The 19324-nt window shown below is 42.2% G+C and overlaps 1 protein-coding gene across 2 annotated transcripts in view; it reads left to right on the forward strand.

Moving 5' to 3' along the window:
- Positions 1-19324, forward strand: part of zc3h3 (zinc finger CCCH-type containing 3) — a 345175-nt gene that overhangs the window by 117023 nt on the left and 208828 nt on the right. For both annotated transcript variants that reach the window (XM_070895144.1, XM_070895151.1), the window contains exon 4: positions 767-932. In XM_070895144.1, the coding sequence (XP_070751245.1) occupies positions 767-932 (166 nt within the window). The remainder of the gene's footprint in view (positions 1-766; positions 933-19324) is intronic.

Raw genomic sequence — 19324 nt, forward strand, 5'->3', positions numbered from 1 at the left:
GTTTGCGCTCCTCAAATTCTGGCCTCTTGAACATCCCTCATTATAACTGCTCAACCATCAGTGGACATGCCTTCAGCTGCCTGGGCCCTAAGCTCTGGAACTCCCTCCCTAAACCTCTACACCTCTCTACCTCTCTTTCCTCCTTTAAGACGCTCCTTAAAACCTACCTCTTTAAACAAGCTTTTGGCCATCTGCCTTAATTTCTTCTGTGGCTTGGTGTCAGATTTATCTGTTTGTCTGTAACACTGTTGTGAAGCACCTTGGGACGTTGTACTACTTTAAAAGAGCTATATAAATAAAAGTTATTATTATTCCTCTTCGTAAAAATCCTTTTGTTCTTTCGGTGAAATGTTTGAGTGAGGAATTCATTACATCTCAGACTACGATTGGTAAATATGAACTTGTTTATTTTTCTTTCATTTTTGACATTTAAGTGTGTCAGCTGGTTGGTCAGCCTTTTGCTCCATTGAAACACGGGTCTAGAATGTTAGGCACAAATTTCCCCATACAGTGAGGTTCTAATCTCCCCCCAAAAATTGTTTTAAACTGGAAATGTTGGAATTCTGAAAGCAAAACAGAAAATGATGGAAGTACATCGATCAATATTTATGGAGCGAATTGGGAACCTTCATCTGAGCTGAATCTGTAAGGCTGCTAAGTGGGGGAATGGGAGAATTGGAGATTGAGTACAATTACTCCATTAATGTGTTTGTGTGTGTGTTATTGAAGTTATTTATTCATAAAATGCTTTTTTATGTTTGTGCAGGTTTAAATTCTTCATTCTCTGTGAAGAGCCCTTCAAACAACCAATTAATCAACACAAGGTATAAAATAGTGAAGAAGAATGCAGGCTGGAATAGTTCTTTGCCAGCAGCCTCATACAGTGTCTCCTGGAAGACCAGGAAGGTCAACAGCTTCAGCTCCAGCTCAAGGTAATGTGTTTCAGAACTAATTGAGCGTGCATGGCTTAGTCATGTGCTGGTTTACTGTATTCACTTCAGTGCTTTATGGGTTGAAAATTTTAGTGCAAGCAAAAGGCTTCACACAAACCTGACCTCGCCTGAGGTCCACATGTACTTCCAGCAGCTGATGCTCAGTAATAATCAGGAATAGGACCTCCGGTTGATTTTTTTTTCTGTCCTGTCCCAGGGCCACTATACCCAATTGTAACACCCCTAGTGCTGCAGTGTTTGAGCTTAACTGAACAGATCAGCTCACTCCGCCATCGAGAAGACTTTTGCACTGATCTTCATAACCCTTGAAGTTTTCCCCAAACCCCAACACTCGTTAGCTGTACCAAATGTGTGTTTTGATTCACTTTCTGTGATTATGGTTCAACTAATAGTTTTTGGCCAACTAAAAAGTTAATTTTCTAAGAGGCATGCATGATATTAATGGTTTTTAACAGAACAATATGCATCAAATCCTCCTTGGTAAGAAATCTTTTCAAATCCTTGATCCTTCCTAGTTTGCATTAGCCAGTAATAAACAGCATGAAGTAATCAAACTTCTCTCCCTCTCTTTTTTTGATGCCCTTTAAAAATAACCCCAGCGATGAGGTCAGACAGAAATGAGAATCATATTATTCCATCTGTAAAAGTCATTTGAGTGAAGTTGATCCCTGTAAAAACGTGTGGATTACAAACTCTCAACCCCTGACTGTAATTGCTGCTTCAGCTGTGTGGTGAATCTTGAAACTTTTTAACTGGTTGGTTACTTGGGCATCAGTCGTGATGCTTCCACTGAGTATTTCCTGTTAACTTTTAAGTTGAAGTCATTTGCTTTAATTTCATCTTTGAAACATGTTTTATTTCAACCCTTCAAGTTATCCCATCTCCTTTTTATAAACTGTTGTGCATTTGCACAACTATTGCAGGAATAAAACTATAGCAAATCAAAATGACAACTTAATTCATTACAAATGCAGCCTACTCCTGAGATTTCAGTTGTTTTTGACTAAAAATTGAATTATTAAATAATTTGAATTACACAACAGTAATAAAATACCAAGGTGGCAATTCAGTACTAAAAAATAATGAATATAATCAGAAAATTTCAATTGAGCAACTTTAGAGGAAAATAGTGAAACCCCCTAAACCAGTCAAGGTACAACATTTAGAAAGGAACTTTCAGATCACCCATAGCATTGCTTGCAGTAAATCAGATGATGATGTTTTACGACAACAGGAGCATTGTACTGTATAGCACACAGTGTATGACACAGTAACTAAAAGTGTTTTCCATTTTGGAAGCCCTATCCTATGAAGAAAGGTTATCTGTTGCTAAGCTAGAAATGTGTTTTGTCTGGCCTGGTCCTTTTTAATGTTTTGAAGTGTCATCTGAGTGGAGGAGTGTTCTAAGCAGGCACAAACTCAGGTAATTGGACGATAGTCACTGTTGCTCAGAAAAGTTTAGATTGTTCACTTGTAATTTGTTGCTATTTGGCTCAAATTTTATATTCACAATCAGGTGTTAATATAGCCAATGCATTCAGGAATGATAGATGTGACCGATGCAAGAATAAATAAATATATACTGGCTGATCTCCCGTGATGTTGTGCATGGTGATTTGTGGAAGAAGCTGTTTTATTAGAATGATGTAGTGTACAATGTATTATAAGGGATACTGATTTATAGTGACTAAATCAAATTCTATCTTTGTTACATGATATTCTTGGCATTTTGGGGATATAATTTTATCGCTTCTGTGTATTTTCCTGTGCAATTAGTAAATTAGTGGCCTTGATTATGCGTTAGCTATGATACAAAGAAAGATGGTAAGCAGCATGTAAAAGATTAGAGGTCAATATGTGGAGTTTAGCAGTACTTATTGATGTGTTGGCTTTTGGTAGAATTAGGTAGGATCCTGCGTTGTAGATACAGGGTCTGCTAGCACAGCGAGGGGTATACTGAGATGTAATATCCAGGTTGTCCAGCATTGAGAATGAATGTCCTGAAGTACAACAGGACTAGGGAGGGGGTGCTCATATGGTCTGCAAGCATTATTGAGTGGCAGGATCTGGAAGTATTTTGTGAGGGAGTGTCGTCATAAGTATCTGTTAGCATCAAATGGTCACAAAAAAAGGCTGGTCCTCCCCGGCCCCCCCTGTATATTTTCATCTGTCCCCTTTTCCCCTGAGCAATTTGTTGCCCATTCAGGTTGTCCTCACTGTGTTCCTGGCTTCCTGCCAGTAGGCAGTTTCCATCATCCATGTTCTAGTCTTAGGAGGACTTGATGGTTATTATATATTCTTTAGGCTATGTATTTAGTTTTTATCTCTTGCCTTTTTTAATGCCCAAGATAATAACAAGGTAACATGCAGCAAATTTGAAATGGGTATGTGGGGTTTAACAGGAGTTCAGGAGAGGTGGTTAGCTTCAGTTATGGCATTGCTAATCTTCCAGCATTTGGAGTTGGTTCATGCATATGTTAACACTAAGCAGAGAGAACCTGGGGATTGGTAGCAATAGGAGCTGGGATGTTTGGTTTGATTTACTGGATGATTCCTATGGTCTAGGAGAAAAAGTAGTGGGGAAGGGGAGAGTGTTTGGCAACTCTGGGGAGAGGGGGAATTTGAAGCATTGAGGTGATGGAGGCTCCTGGGTCTAGGAGCAGTGGTGGATGATACCAAGCTTTATCAATACTGGAGTTGAAGTGTCCTAGGATGTGACAGCACCAGAGAGGGCACTAGGATCTGGAGCATTATGTTCAGGCTGCACCTCAAGGAGGACTTGTGGTCTGGCAACAATGGAGTGGACTGACAGCAGAGAGCCTCAGGATATGGCAGCACAGGGAGGTAACAGGATCTGATGGCATTCGGGAGAGGATCCTGGGGTATGAGAGCAGTGTGGTTGACATGGGATTCTGGCCGTATTGGGGGAGATGAACAACAGGAGAACTTGGCCTCCTACACACCCAGACAGTTACTGACCATCAGCCTGGGTCCTGGCCTGAAGCCAGTTTTTAAGTAAAAAATCTGCTGTTGCTGTATTTGGCAACTATGCTGGGTTGTAGTTGGCGAATAGTTTTACAAAGTACCTTTCACGTTCAAAACCGGTTTTAGTCCAGAGTCTGGGCTGACAGCCGGGGATGTTGTGAAGGTAGTGTTGTAAATATAACTTAAAGAAAAGAATCTAAAATTTATGTTTTAAAATAATTTGGACAAAAAAAGTTAGCAATTCAAAGTCGCTTCCAGTGAGAAAATTCTTCTGATACGGAATGGAAAATTGTGTACATTGCATGCTCAGACTGCGGCATCTCTCTGAAGTTAACAGAATGATAGCTGTTGGTCAAAATATTAAAATCAACCCATTATTTTGACCTTCACTTAAAAAAAATATCAATAAAGCTACTCAAACACACAAGACATGTTTATAGATGCAGAAATTACGGAAGGTCATTTGACCAATTTGCATCTATGCTAGTGATAGCCTGATTTGTGCTTTTTATTCCACCTATTCCTTGTATATTCTTTTTCGACTACTGTGTCAATTACATTTTAATTGATGTTGGAGTCTCTGCTTCAATAGCCAGTTGTGATAAAGCCTTCCTTGCATAAGAACTCTGGAGAAAAAATGTTCTTTGAACACCCTTCTTCATTCTCCAGTGATTAGAATCATAGAATGGTTACAGCACAGAGGAGGCCATTCAGCCCGGCACGTCCGTGCCAGCTCTCTGCAAGATCACACTTCAGCTAGTCCCACTCCCCCGCCCTTTCCCCTTACCCCTGCAAATGTTTTTCCTTCAAGTACTTATCCAATTCCTTTTTGAAAGTCACAATTGAATCTGCCTCCACCACTCTTTCAGGCAGTGCATCCCAGATCCTAACTACTCGCTGAGTAAAAACAGTTTTTCCTCATGTCGCCTTTGGTTCTTCTGCCAATCACCTTAAATCTGTGTCCTCTGGTTCTCAATCCTTCCGCCAATGGGAACAGTTTCTCTCTGACTACTCTATCTAGACCCCTCATGATTTTGAACACCGCGATCAAATCTCCTCTCAGTCTTCTCTGCTCTAAGGAGAACAACCCCAGCTTCAACAGTCTGTCCATGTGACTGAAGTTCTCATCTCCGGAACCATTTTTGTAAATCCTTTCTTCACCCTCTCTTAAGGCCTTCAGATCCTTCCCAAAGTGTGGTGCCCAGAATTGGAGACAGTACTTCAGTTGAGGCCAAACCAATGTTTTATAAAGTTATTCATAATTTCCTTGCTTTTGTACTCTATCTTATAGTCTATATCACCCTTGACAGTGAATAAATAACCAGTGGAAACCATCTCCACTGTTTGTTTTCACAAGCCCTTGCCTAATTTTGAAAATGTCTATTTTGTTCCCCCTTTAACTTTCTCTATACTAGTGCAAAAAGCCTCCATTTTTTTCAGCCTTTGTAACTTCTCTTTCCTGATTATATTTTCGTGGTTATATTCTCATGAATATTTGCAGTACCATTCCATGGTTTTAATATCCTTCTGATAATGGGATGCCCAATACTGTGGCCTAACCAATGTCTTGTACAAGTTTAACATCACTCCATTGCCTTTACATTCAGTGCAGCTAAGTATAAGACCCAGAATCCCATCTGTCTTTTTTAATGGCCTTTTCTACCTACACTCCTACCATGTATCTGCACCCTAGATCTCTCTTTTGCTCCATTCTTTTAAGAATCTTAACACTTATGCTATCCTTGTTGCTGCTCTTTTACTCAAAATGTAAAATAAGTTTTGTAAAATGAGAGTGTTTGATCATGTTATTGTGAAATATGTGGTTAGAAGCTTTGGGTGTAATTTTAACAAGTGTGTGGGTTTGGTTCAGGTGGGAGGTTAAATATTAAAAATCTGAACAGGAACCTAATCCACCTCAAACACGCCCACTTCCAGTTTTAATGGAGGCTGGACGAGGGGTGGGCAGCTTATCCATTCTCAGAAGGCGGGTCGGCGTGGAAAGCTTTATGGAGGCTGCGTGCTTCTGGCTTTAACATGGTTTCTATTTTTAACACATGTTAAAACGCATGCGTGAAAGAGGAACTGAAGGAAATCCTTAATAGTCTGGAAATTGTGTTAGGGAAATTGATGGGATTGAAGGCCGATAAATCCCCAGGGCCTGATAGTATGTATCCCAGAGTACTTAAGAAAGTGGCCCTAGAAATATTGGTGGTCATTTTCCAACATTCTATAGACTCTGGGTCAGTTTCTATGGATTGGAGGGTAGCTAATGTAACCCCACTTTTTAAAAAAGGAGGGAGAGAACATAGGCAATTATAGACCGGTTAGCCTGACATCGGTAGTGGGGAAAATGTTGGAATCAATTATTAAAGATATAATAGCAGACATTTGGAAAGCAGTGACATGATCGGTCCAAGTCAGCATGGATTTATGAAAGGGAAATCATGCTTGACAAATCTTCTAGCATGTTTTCAGGATGCAACTAATAGAGTGGACAAGGGAGAACCAGTGGATGTGGTGTATTTGGACTTTCAAAAGGCTTTTGACAAGGTCCCACACAAGAAATTAGTGTGCACAATTAAAGCACATGGTTTTGGGGGTAATGTATTGATGTGGCGAGAGAACTGGTTGGCAAATAGGAAGCAAAGAGTAGGAATAAACGGGTCCTTTTCAAAATGGCAGGCAGTGACTAATGGGGTACTGCAAGGTTCAGTGCTGGGATCCCAGCAATTTACAATGTACATTAATGATTTAGCTGAAGGAATTGAATGTAATATCTCCAAATTTGCAGATGACACTAAGCTGGGTAGCAGTGTGAGGTGGATGCTAAGAGGCTGCAGGGTGACTTGGTTAGGTGAGTGGGCAAATGCATGGCAGATGCAGTATAATGTAGATAAATGTGAGGTTATCCACTTTGGTGGCAAAAACAGGAAGGCAGAATATTATCTGAATGGTGACAGATTATTAAAAGGGGAGGTGCAACAAGACCTGGGTGTCATGGTACATCAGTCATTGAAAGTTGGCATGCAGATACAGCAGGCGGTGAAGAAGGCAAATGGCATGTTGACCTTCATAGCTAGAGGATTTGAGTATAGGAGCAGGGAGGTCTTACTGCAGTTGTACAGGGCCTTGGTGAGGCCACGCCTTGAATATTGTGTACAGTTTTGGTCTCCTAATCTGAGGAAGGACATTCTTGCTATTGAGGGAGTGCAGCGAAGGTTCACCAGACTGATTCCCGGGATGGCAGGACTGACTTATGAAGAAAAACTGGATCGACTAGGCTTATATTCACTGGAATTTAGAAGAATGAGAGGGGACCTCATAGAAACATATAAAACTCTGACAGATTAGACAGGTTAGATGCAGGAAGAATGTTCCCGATGTTGGGGAAGTTCAGAACCAGGGGTCACAGTCTAAGGATAAGAGGTGAGCCATTTAGAACCGAGATGAGGAGAAACTTCAGAGAATTGTGAACCTGTGGAATTCTCTACCACAGGAAGTTGTTGAGGCCAGTTCATTAGATATATTCAAAAAGGAGTTAGATGTGGCCCTTACGGCTAAAGGGATCAAGGGGTATGGAGAGAAAGCAGGAATGGGTACTGAAGTTGCATGATCAGCCATGATCATATTGAATGGTGGTGCAGGCTCGACGGATCGAATGGCCTACTCCTGCATCTATTTTCTATGTTTCTATGTTGGCCGAGCTTCTCTGGCCTCGGGAAACCCAGCAGGTAAAAGGAGGCGGGAAGGGCTGGAACCATAAGGTAAGTGTCTTTACAGCAGATTGTGGGCCAGGAGGGGCAGGAGTGTTTCCTCTAAACCCAACAAGCTAACCCTGTAAGTCCCCAGTCCCCAGTCCCCATACCTCTACTATCTTCCCACGACACCCCCATCCCTCCCATCTCTCCCCTCCCCCCCCCCCCCCCCCCCCGCCCCCACAACCTCTCCCAACCCTCCGATTATTCCCACACGTCTCTTCCCCCCCGCCCCCCCCCATCACATTGATGCATTGGGGATCATTATCATGAGGCATCTTTTTGGGATTAAGTTATTTGGCTTGCTACAACAATAACTTGCATTTATAGCACCTTTAACGCAGTAAAATGGCCTAAGGCACTTTACAGGAGCATTATCAAACAAAATTTGACACCGAGCCACAGGATATTAGGACAGACTTGTTCAAAGAGTTAGGATATTAAGGAATATCAAAGGGGTAAAGAGGTGGAGAGGTTTAGGGAGAGAATTCCAGAGCTTAGGGCCTCGGCAGTTGAAGGCACGGTCGCCAGTGGTGGAGCGACTAAAATCGGGGATGCACGAGGCCAAAATTGGAGATGTGCGCGTATCTTGGCGGGTTGTGGGGATAGAGGGCGTTAGAGATAGGGAGGGGAGCAGCCTAAAAAGCACAGACACTTGGGTGTTCTTAATAGGCATTCCACTCCCAACATTGATATCTTATCGAGTGGAAAGTCTGTTTTGTGAATATTTTATGTAATACCTCATTTATTGAAGGTCCTATAGAATCAATTAATATTGAAGGCATTGAGCTAAGACGACGTCTTTTCTTTATTGCACTGTGCATGCATAAATGCTGCCTTGCTCACTTGCTCAAGTTTGCATTTATTACCCTTTTTAGTTTTTTTACTGTTTATACACTATGCTCTAATGAGGCCATTAGTCAAAGGCTCTCTGGGAATCGAGCTACCTTATCTTCCTGCCAGCCTTTGCTTCCTGATTGAAATTATCCGACAAACAGGCACCCTGTTCAAGTTGTAGATCTCTTTATTACTCCATAAATGTACAGCTATGTTGCATCTGTTTATTTAACATATCTTCTTGTCAGGTGCAAGCTTCAGCTGAGTCTCGGGCGCTCCTTTCCATAGGTTTTCATTTAGCGGAAAGGAAAAGCCGCCTGCAGTGGGGAAGATGAAAGACTTCTATTTATATTGCATATTATTACGAATTGCATTCTTTTAGAAAAAGCTTGCCTAAAAGAGGTTAGCTTCCCAAAACCGGCTCACGCTGAGCTGTGGATCGGTAGTTAGATGAATGGTAATTGCAATATGGGATGAGAAGTTGTTTCTCTCAGGTCAAACAATGGAAAATTTATTGGCCATGTCTGGTTATTCAGAGAGGTAAACCTATTTTGATCTCTTGGGGCTGTGGGAAGCTTTTATAAATCAGAACACCAGAACATCAAGAGTGTTGAACAGCAGAAAACTGGGCAGTAGAATAAGGTAGAGGGACTGCTTTTAAATTGAATTAGACAGCCCACCAGTATGAGCTAGTGCTCTGTATTTTTTTTAACAGCACGCAGACAAGTTGTACGATTTTTATCAAGCGACTCTCATGATGCTCATTATAATAACATAAGAACGTAAGAAATAGGAACAGGAGAAGGCCTTACAGCCCCTTGAGCCTGCTCCGCCATTCAATAAGATCATGGCTGATCTGATCATGGACTCAGCTCCACTTCCCTGCCCGCTCTCCATGACCCCTTATCTCCTTATCGTTTAAAAAAATGTCTATTTCTGTCTTAAATTTATTCAATGTCCCAGCTTCCACAGCTCTCTGAGGCAGCGAATTCCACAGATTTACAACCCTCTGAGAGAAGAAATTTCTCCTCATCTCAGTTTTAAATGGGCGGCTCCTTATTCTAAGATCATGCCCTCTCGTTCTAGTCTCCCCCATCAGTGGAAACATTCTCTCTGTATCCACCTTGTCAAGCCCCCTCATAATCTTTATACGTTTCGATAAGATCGCCTCTCAATCTTCTGAATTCCAATAAGTAGAGGCCTAACCTACTCAACCTTTCCTCATAAGTCAACCCCATCATCTCCGGAATCAACCTAGTGAACCTTCTCTGAACTGCCTCCAAAGCAAGTATATCCTTTCGTAAATATGGAAACCAAAACTGCACGCAGTATTCCAGGTGTGGCCTCACCAATACCCTGTAACAAGACTTCTCTGCTTTTATACTCCATCCCTTTTGCAATAAAGGCCAAAATTCCATTGGTCTTCCTGATCACTTGCTGTACCTGCATATTAACCTTTTGTGTTTCATGCTCAAGTCCCCCAGGTCCTGCTGTACTGCAGCACTTTGCAATCTTCATTTAAATAATGATTTTTTTTCTGCCAAAGTGCATGACCTCACACTTTCCAATATTATACTCCATCTGCCAAATTTTTGCCCACTCCCTTAGCCTGTCTCTGTCCTTTTGAAGATTTTTTGAGTCCTCCTCATACATTGCTTATCCTCCCATCTTTGTCTCGTCAGCAAACTTGACTACGTTACACGCAGTCCCTTCTTCCAAGTCATTAATATATATTGTAAATAGTTGGGGTCCCAGCACTGAACCCTGCGGTACCCCACTAGTTACTGGTTGCCAACCAGAGAATGAACCATTTATCCCGACTCTCCGTTTTCTGTTAGTTAGCCAATCCTCTATCCATGCTAATGTATTACCCCCAACCCCGTGAACTGAGTGTTTTATCCACTCTGAAATAAAGCAGTTTACATTTCGAATCATTGTTACTTTGGGAGAGATGGAAGGAATGCACCTTTATAAAACATGGAAATCCTGTCCAGATAACAAGGGAATTTGATTGTTACACTCCTGAATCCCTCTGCTACACAAGTATATAGAGGATAGTGGGAGTCAACTTTTATATATAATAATCACTCGGACCTCTTAAGGGAGTCACTGTACAGCACCTGAGATGTTATTTATGGTAGCCCCACATTTGTAACAGTAGTCAAACACGACAGCTATTTTGGGCAAGAACAACAGCAACAACACCTTGGGGCCGAAATTGATCAAAGGCAAGTTCCGCCCATTTGCCATCGAAAAGACCGCTAAGATCCTGACGGTACTTTGAGCGGAAATTTGGTCAAAAAAGAAGGGAAAAAGCGCCCGGTGTCAAAAATGGGCATTACATGCCGATTCTGGGTGGTAGGTGGGATTCTGGGCGGCAAATGCAATCCTGGAGAAAGTTACACCGAGGCTGGAGTCGGGCCCAGGGAGGGGGAACGTGCGGAAAAAAATGTTCAAAAAATAAAAAACAACACATCACAAAACCTTCAGAGGACCCTTTCGTACAAAATCACTGCAAAAGAAGTAAAGAAAAAAATCTACTCACCCTTTCTTGCAGGTTTTCATATCTACCGTCCAGGTAAGACCTGCTTCCACGTGGCAGTCTTTTCTCCTGCAGGAGCGAAGGATCGCTCGGATGAATCTCGGGCGGGAGCAGGTGGGAGGACTTTTTTTGGTGTTGCATGCCAGTGCATGCTACCCAGCGGTCCTTCCAAACCTCCGGCGTGAGGACCTCACCAATTTCCCACGGAGGGGAGAGCGCTGAAGAAACGGGGTCAACGCCAAGAAAACACGGTGGCTGCTGGCGGTAACACCATCAATTTCGGCCCCTTTGTCTTTATACAGTGCCCTTCACATCCCAAAGTGGTTCACAGGGATATAATAAAAAATAGATGCCAAACCATGAGGGGATATTAGAAGTGACCAAAGGCTGGTCAGAAAATGGTTTTAAAAAGTGTCTTAAAGTAAGAGAGGTTGGGGAATTTAGGAAGGGAATTCCAGAGCATGAGGTAGCTGAAGTCATGACTGACAATTATGGGGCATAGTGAGAGGGGCTTAGGAATGGAAATTAGAAAGGGATGGTATAGGGTTAGAGCGGGTTACAGAGATGGCGAGGTCAAGGCCATGAAGGAATTTAAACACCAGGATGTGAATTTAAAATTTGAAGAGTTGGAAAACAGGGCGCCAATGTTGATCAGTATGCACTGTTGAGATGTTAAACTGAGGGCCCATCTGCCTGTTCAGGTGAACAGAAGAAATCAGAGCAAGAGTAGGCCATACGACCCTTAGAGCCTGCTCCTCCATTCAACAAGATTATGGCCGATCTGAAACCTCAACTCCACTTTCCTGTCCAATTCCCATATCACTTGATTCCATTTGAGTTCAAAAATCTGTTGATCTTGGCCTTGAATATACTAAACAACTGAGCATCCCCAGCCCTCTGGCGTAGAGAATTCCAAAGATTCACAACCCTTTGAGTGAAGACATTTCTCTTCATCTCAGTTCTAAATGGCCGGCTGCTTATTCTGAGACTATGTCCCCTGGTTCTAGACTCTCCCAGCCAGGGGAAACAACATCTCAGCATCTACCCTGTCAAGCCACCTCAGAATCTTATGTTTTAATGAAGTGGATATAAAAGATCACATGGCAGCTTTTTTAAAAAAGGAACAGGAGTTCTAATATCATTGCTTCCTCAGCCAACATCAATAAAACAGATTAACAGGTTATTCATCTGATTGCTGTCTATGGAACCTTATAGTACGCAAATTGGCTGCTGCGTTTGCCTACATCATAATAGTGTCAGCAGTTGACTGTAAAACGCTTTTGAATGCCTTCATGAAGTGGAAGATGCAATATAAAGGCAAGCTTTCTTTCCTGAAGAATTTCACTTAGTTGGATATTCACTAAGAAAGCAGATAAGGAAAAACTAAACAGCACTGCAATCTTCTGGAGGTGATGCAAAATTGCTTTCTTACTCACTTTGTCAAAGTGGCTGGATCTGATGTTTAGCAGTGATCCAATGATCCGACAAAGTGGAAAATTGCCCAGGTATGTCCTGTCCACAAAAAGCAGGACAAATCCAATCTGGTCAATTACAGTCCTATCAGCCTACTCTCAATCATCAGCAAAGTGATGGAAGGGATCATTGACAGTGCTATCAAGTGGCACTTACCAATAACCTGCCCACTGATACTCAGTTTGGGTTCTGCCAGGACCACTTGGCTCCAGACCTCATTACAGCCTTGGTCTAAACATGGACAAAAGAGCTGAATTCCAGAGGTGGGGTGAGAGTGACTGCCCTTGACATCAAGGTATCATTTGATCGAGTGTGGCATCAAGGAACACTAGTAAAATTGAAGTCAATGGGAATCGGAGAGAAAATGACTGGATTCATATCTAACACAAAGGAAGATGGTTGTCGTTGTTGGAGGCCAATCATCTCGGCCCCAGGACATTGCTGCAGGAGTTCCTCAGGGCAGTGTCCTTGGCCTAACCATCTTCAGCTGCTTCCGTTCCTTCCATCATAAGGTCCGAAGTGGGGATGATCGCTAATGATTGCATAGTATTTAGTTTCATTCGATTCGCTAATTCCTCACATAATGAAGCAGTCCATGCCCGCATGCAGCAAAACCTAAACAACAGTCAGGGTTGGGCTGATAAATGGCAAGTAACATTCGAGCCACAGAAGTGCCAGGCAGTGATTATCTCTAACAAGACCACCTCCCCATTACATTCAATGGGATTACGATCATTGAAACCCCCACCATCAAGATCCTGGGGGGGTCACCATTGACCAGAAACGTAACTGGACCAGCCATATTAATACTGTGGCTACTTCAGCAGGTCAGAAGCTGAGTATTCCCCTCCAAGTCACACACCATTCTGACTTGGAAATATATTGTTGCTGGATCAAAATCCTGGAATTACCGCCACCCCCTTTCCACAGCACTGTGGGAGTACTATCACCACACAGACTGCAGTGGTTCAAGAAGGTGGCTCACCACCACCTTTTAAAGAGCATTCAGGGGATGGCAATAAATGTTGGCCTTGCCAGCAACGCCCATATCCAGTGAACGAATAAAAAAATATGGTACTTAAGATAGAATATCTAGGTGATCAGCCATCATATTATTGAAACTGAAATGCTCATGAGGAATACAAAAAAGACAGCAGTAAAAAATGATTGGATTCTCCTTTCTTCCTCTTTTCTTTTTCCTCCTCTTCCTCCTTCCCTCTCTCTTCCCCTCCCCCCCCTTGCCAAACCCCTCTTTGCTCTGCCTCTTTAATCCCCTTCTCTCTCTATCTTGCTTGCCTCCTTTTTCTCTTTCATCCTTTTTCTTTCTTTCTCCCCCTTTTTCTTTATCTCTCTCCCCCTTTTTCTTTATCTCTCTCCCCCTTTTTCTTTATCTCTCTCCCCCTTTTTCTTTATCTTTCACCCCCTTTTTCTATTTCCTCTTCAGTTTTTCCCCTCTCCCCTCCCTTTTTCCCACCTTTCCTTGTTCCCTCTCTTTATTCCCCATCCCTATTTCTCTCCCTTTTTCCTTATGGCTTTTTTTTGATGAGGACAGGTATTCTCTGTGTACAGATATTCTAAAGATAAAAACATAGAAAATAGGTGCAGGAGTAGGCCATTCGGCCCTTCGAGCCTGCACCGCCATTCAATGAGTTCATGGCTGAACATGCAACCTCAGTACCCCATTCCTGCTTTCTCGCCATACCCCTTGATCCCCCTAGTAATAAGGATTACATCTAACTCCTTTTTGAATATATTTAGTGAATTGGCCTCAACAACTTTCTGTGGTAGAGAAGTTCACAGGATATGGTTCATGGTAAATGGATCAGTCAGCCTATGCTGTCATGTTTTCCTGTTACAATATTTGTTACTTTAAAAACATTTTTTTTTACGTATCTTTGTATCTTTTTAATTCTAATTATGTGGATTTGATTACAGATTGTATAACCATCAGGAACCCTTTTCAAAAATCAATCATTTAAAAGGATTGAGCCTGAAATTCCGACCTCCCCGGGCCCGTACGAAGTTTCTATGGACCCGTTTTCAGCTGAAAACCACTTTTCCGATCTATCAAGTTTCTGGCTTGACAGATCTCGCGCATATCGGGAGCGAGGACATTTGTACCTGCAAATTTGCGATATTTACGCATACAAATGCCCTCAAAAATCTTGCGCCTGAAAAAGCAGGCGCATAGCCTACTTTTACAGGCACAAGTTTTTTTAAAACACACAAAACATACAAAAATAAAGTTATGAAAACATATTTTATTGTTAAAAGCCCTCCCCACAATGGTGAGTTTATTTTAAGGCATAATTTATTTTTTTTAATTTGTAAAAAATCGGGAAAATATTTTTTTCATAAGACATTAATAACTTTAATTTAAATGAATCTTAAATATGTAGTGTATATTTTCTATTTTTTATTAGTGTTTTGGGTGTTTGGGAGGGTTTCTCATTCATAGTAATAGGAGTTTCGAACACGAAACTCCTATTACTATGAATGAGAAAATACTATACCCGATTGGCTGCACAGAGCCATGTGACTCCAGCTCCAGGCCTGCGCACGTCCCGACGTGCACGCGCTGCGATGCGCAGCAAGAGGAGGCCTGTGCATTGGAAAGTCGAACGGGGCAGCAGCTTCAGGTAGGTGCGTATTTTTTCTCTAAAATCTAGTCGAACACTCACAGGAAGGAGAAAGCGGAATTTCTGGGCCATTATGATTTACCTTAATATAATTGTCTTGTTTTCTTCCTATTGTCTGTCTCCATTCATTTCTCTCCTCTAATATTTTGGTTAACACTGAGTACTGATGGTATGTCGGGGGAACTGACCAGGAATACTTAGGGGCTCAAATTGCCCTCCCCCCAAATGGGCGCACTTTCCGTGCATGGGTGGACAATCCGGGGAAATTCAGCTTTGTTTTTTTTTGAGCAGGGCGGATGTGTGGTCGTCAGTGGGGCGGATGTGCGGGCGGGTCGGAACGGCCGTCACTCCGAGCCATCAGTACCGTGCTGATGTGTGTCGCGGACGTGCCGCGTCGCGCTGTCTCGTCACAACATCCCTCCCCTTAGTGTTGTGTAAAGGAGATGAATTAATATGCACGTAGTTGAAATGACTGGATCGATGAAGCATCCTGAATTAATGTTAATTCAGTTACTGTACACTGAGGGTTCAACAATTTGTCCCAGCCAGTACCCCTGATGTCACCAGCACTTTTGTTTATGTAAAATTACACCTCTTTCCTCTCCTAGATACTACTGAAATTTGATCAGCAACATAGCAGAAAACGATGCTAAAGGTGGCACTTTGTAACACCCCTTTTTCCCAAATTTTGTGTATCTGATGTTTTAATTGCACCTGTAACAGTCAGGATTAGATTGGCTTGAGGAATGCTATGTGTGTTGTGTCCTGGAGTGTTAAAATACAGATTTGTGCGCCCGACACCCCAAACACTGAGTCCTGTTGTCCCAACAATCGGGAAAGACCACCTGGGAACTTTCTTAACATTTACTTTTTAATAGTAGCGTTGAGCCATTGGCTCTTGGCTAACATTACAAATGTAATGGGCAGTTGGATGCCAGTGTGTGGAGTTGTCTGCATGCAGAGCTCTGACAGAGGTGTAATGCAGAACAAGCAGTATGAACTTGCTGCTGTCATTCACACCAATCTAAAACAGTTCCTGTTGTCAAACTTGTACTGTTGTACTACAGTAAATTAATTAGCATACTGAGACTTCGAAAGCCTAACCAATGTTTTATGCAGTTCAAGCATAACTCCCCGCTCTTATTGGGGAACTAAAATATATTGGGAATATTAGAACATGGTTAAATCCAGAGGACGGAAATAAATATATCAAGGGCATAGAATGTTTAGAAAAAAGTGAACAAAAAAGAATAGGTCAGGGACACACATGGAAGGTAAATTAAGTTAATCCTGTGGAAGGTTGGAAGCTACAAAATAAACTACTCTGGTTAGACATCTCTAAAGCAAAAAAGAAATCCAAGGGAGCACTTCGGGTGTGGTAGAGACCCCATGTCGGTACAGGGAGGAAGACAATTTGCTCTAGAAGGGAGAGTAAGGATATGTGAGAACAGGAAACTTATTTTAATGGGAGCCTTCAACTAATTTATTATAAACTGGGAAAACCCAAGTGGTCTAGAGTCAATAGATAGTGGTGCATTATTGCTTCTTGACCCAGTTCGTCAAGGAAGCCGCGAGAGACATTGCTCATCTTGATCTGGTATTCATAAAAGACTCAGAAAATGTACAAGGAATCAAAGTTATAGAACCCTTCGGGACAGCAGCCACAGAATGATCATGTTTAATGTGATCTGAGGGTCAGAAATACCCACGGTCAGGACTAAATTCAATGAAATGAGGGAACAATTAAAGTAAGTAGATAGGGCAGGGCAGAGATCTTCAACACTTGAGTAAAAGAAAAGTGGAATAGTTTTAAAGGTTTAATGCTGAGAATGCAAAATAATTACATTCCCAAAACCAACACGCCCAAACTAATCAAAATGACCATAAATAATTAACAAATATTAAAATGAGATAATGAGGACATAGGTTTCTACAAATCCTGCCAGGAGAAGGACCTCACTGGCACCAAGTTTGTTGAAAACTGCCGCTTCACCTGGTGTCGAAATTTTTTGTCCACTGGAGCCTTTGATGTTTGTATCAAGTGGTGTGCAATGGGTCTGCTCTGATGATCGTTTTGTTTATAAGCGGGGTTTTCACCGCCAAGTTGACGGAGCAGGGCCCATGCTTTCCTGCTGAAGTGAGTGAAGTTGGTCTTCTCCACAAGGCTCCTCCACCTTTCACGTCTTGCCGAGTTCAAGGACTCCAGCATTGTGGTGGTGGTGGCTGGGTTCTTGTTCAGCGAATACTCCTGGTAGAAAGCCTCGCTTTCTTCTGTCCAACAAGGAATATGTCTTTCTGAAACCACGAGGTATACTGCACTTGGCAGCAGCTTTAATAATTCCTATAAATCTGTTGATGGCATTGGTGGTTGGTGTCAACTGACCTTTGGAAGTTTTCCCAGTCTGCTTTTTTTGAAGTTCCGGTGTTGATAGAAACATAGAAACATAGAAAATAGGTGCAGGAGTATGCCATTCAGCCCTTCGAGCCTGCACCACCATTCAATAAGATCATGGCTGATCATTCACCTCAGTACCCCTTTCCTGCTTTCTCTCCATACCCCTTGATCCCTTTAGCCGTAAGGGCCATATCTCGCTCCCTCTTGAATATATCTAACGAACTGGAATCAACAACTTTCTGCGGTAGAGAATTCCACAATTCTCTGAGCGAAGAAGTTTCTCCTTATCTCGGTCCTAAATGGCTTACCCTTTATTCTAAGACTGTGACCCCTGGTTCTGGACTTCCCCAACATCGGGAACATTCTTCCTGCATCTAACCTGTCCAGTCCCGTCAGAATTTTAGATGTTTCTATGAGATCCCCTCATTCTTCTAAACTCCAGTGACTACAGGCCCAGTCAATCCAGTCTGTCCTCATGTGTCAGTCCTGCCATCCCGGGAATCAGTCTCGTGAACCTTCGCTTCACTCCCTCAATAGCAAGACCGTCCTTCCTCAGATCAGGAGACCAAAACTGAACACACTATTCCAGGTGAGGCCTCACCAAGGCCCTGTACAATTGTAGTAAGACCTCCCTGCTCCTATACTCAAATCCCCTAGCTATGAAGGCCAACATGATGTAAGGCTAGCAATTCTGATGCAAATGTTGATTATTGAGGGCCTGTGTTGACTGTTGGGGAAGTCGTCAAGAACGGTTCTGCAGGCGATAATTGGGTTTCCTTTGCTGTCTTTAGAGAGGAAGCATATGTCTGTGGATCAGTTGTGGCTCAGTGGTAGATTGTGGGTTCAAGCCCCACTCTAGGGACTTGAGCACATCAATATAGGCTGACACGCCAATGCAGTGCTGAGGGACTGCTGCACTGTCAGAGGTTATTGAAAGCGATTCGGTCAAAAACTGTTATGCGTCCTCTTGTGTCGAACTGGTGGATGTGTTCGATATGTTTCTCTTGGAGCACCAGGACATAGACGCTGTATTTCTTCAGTAACTTTTGAGGTATTCGCATTTTGAACGAGAGATACTTTCGATGTTAAGTTGGCATATTCGAATGGCTGGGCCTACATGTAGTTTTCTTTGGTCCTGGAGAGGACCTTTCGATTTGCTTGGTTTGCTACTGTCACGGGAGGTTGATTTAACCCGAAGTTCAGTGTCCTTTGAAACGGCATTAGTTGTGATCAGTGATCTAAGATCACATAATAGGGTTAAGTATTAGGTTCTACTACTTAAAACTCCTGCACTAAATTTCAGTTTTATATTAATTATTAATTAAATAGCCCTAGAGTTTTTTGCAAATTTGGATCATTTGTACTCGGGAGAAGTGTGAAGTGATGCACTTTGGAAGGACTGGTATGGTAAGACCATATTCTATAAATGGCACGATTTTGAAAAGTGTAGATGAGCAGAGAGACCTGGGTGTCCATATACGCAAATTCTTAAGGGTGGCAAGCCAAGTTGATAAGGTGGTTTAAAAAGCATAAGAGGTTTTGATATAATAGAGAAAAATTATTCCCTCTGGTGAATGGGTCAATAACTAGAGGTCATAGATTCAAAATCATTGAAGAGAAATGTTTTCACTGAGTTGTCGGGATCTGGAGCGTTCTACCTGAAAATGTCGTGGAAGCTGATTCCATAAATAATTTTAAAAGGGCTTTGGACAGGGACTTGAGGATGAGAAACTTGCAAGGTTACG

This window comes from Pristiophorus japonicus, chromosome 1 (assembly GCF_044704955.1).
Source record: "Pristiophorus japonicus isolate sPriJap1 chromosome 1, sPriJap1.hap1, whole genome shotgun sequence".
Lineage (NCBI taxonomy): Eukaryota > Metazoa > Chordata > Chondrichthyes > Pristiophoridae > Pristiophorus > Pristiophorus japonicus.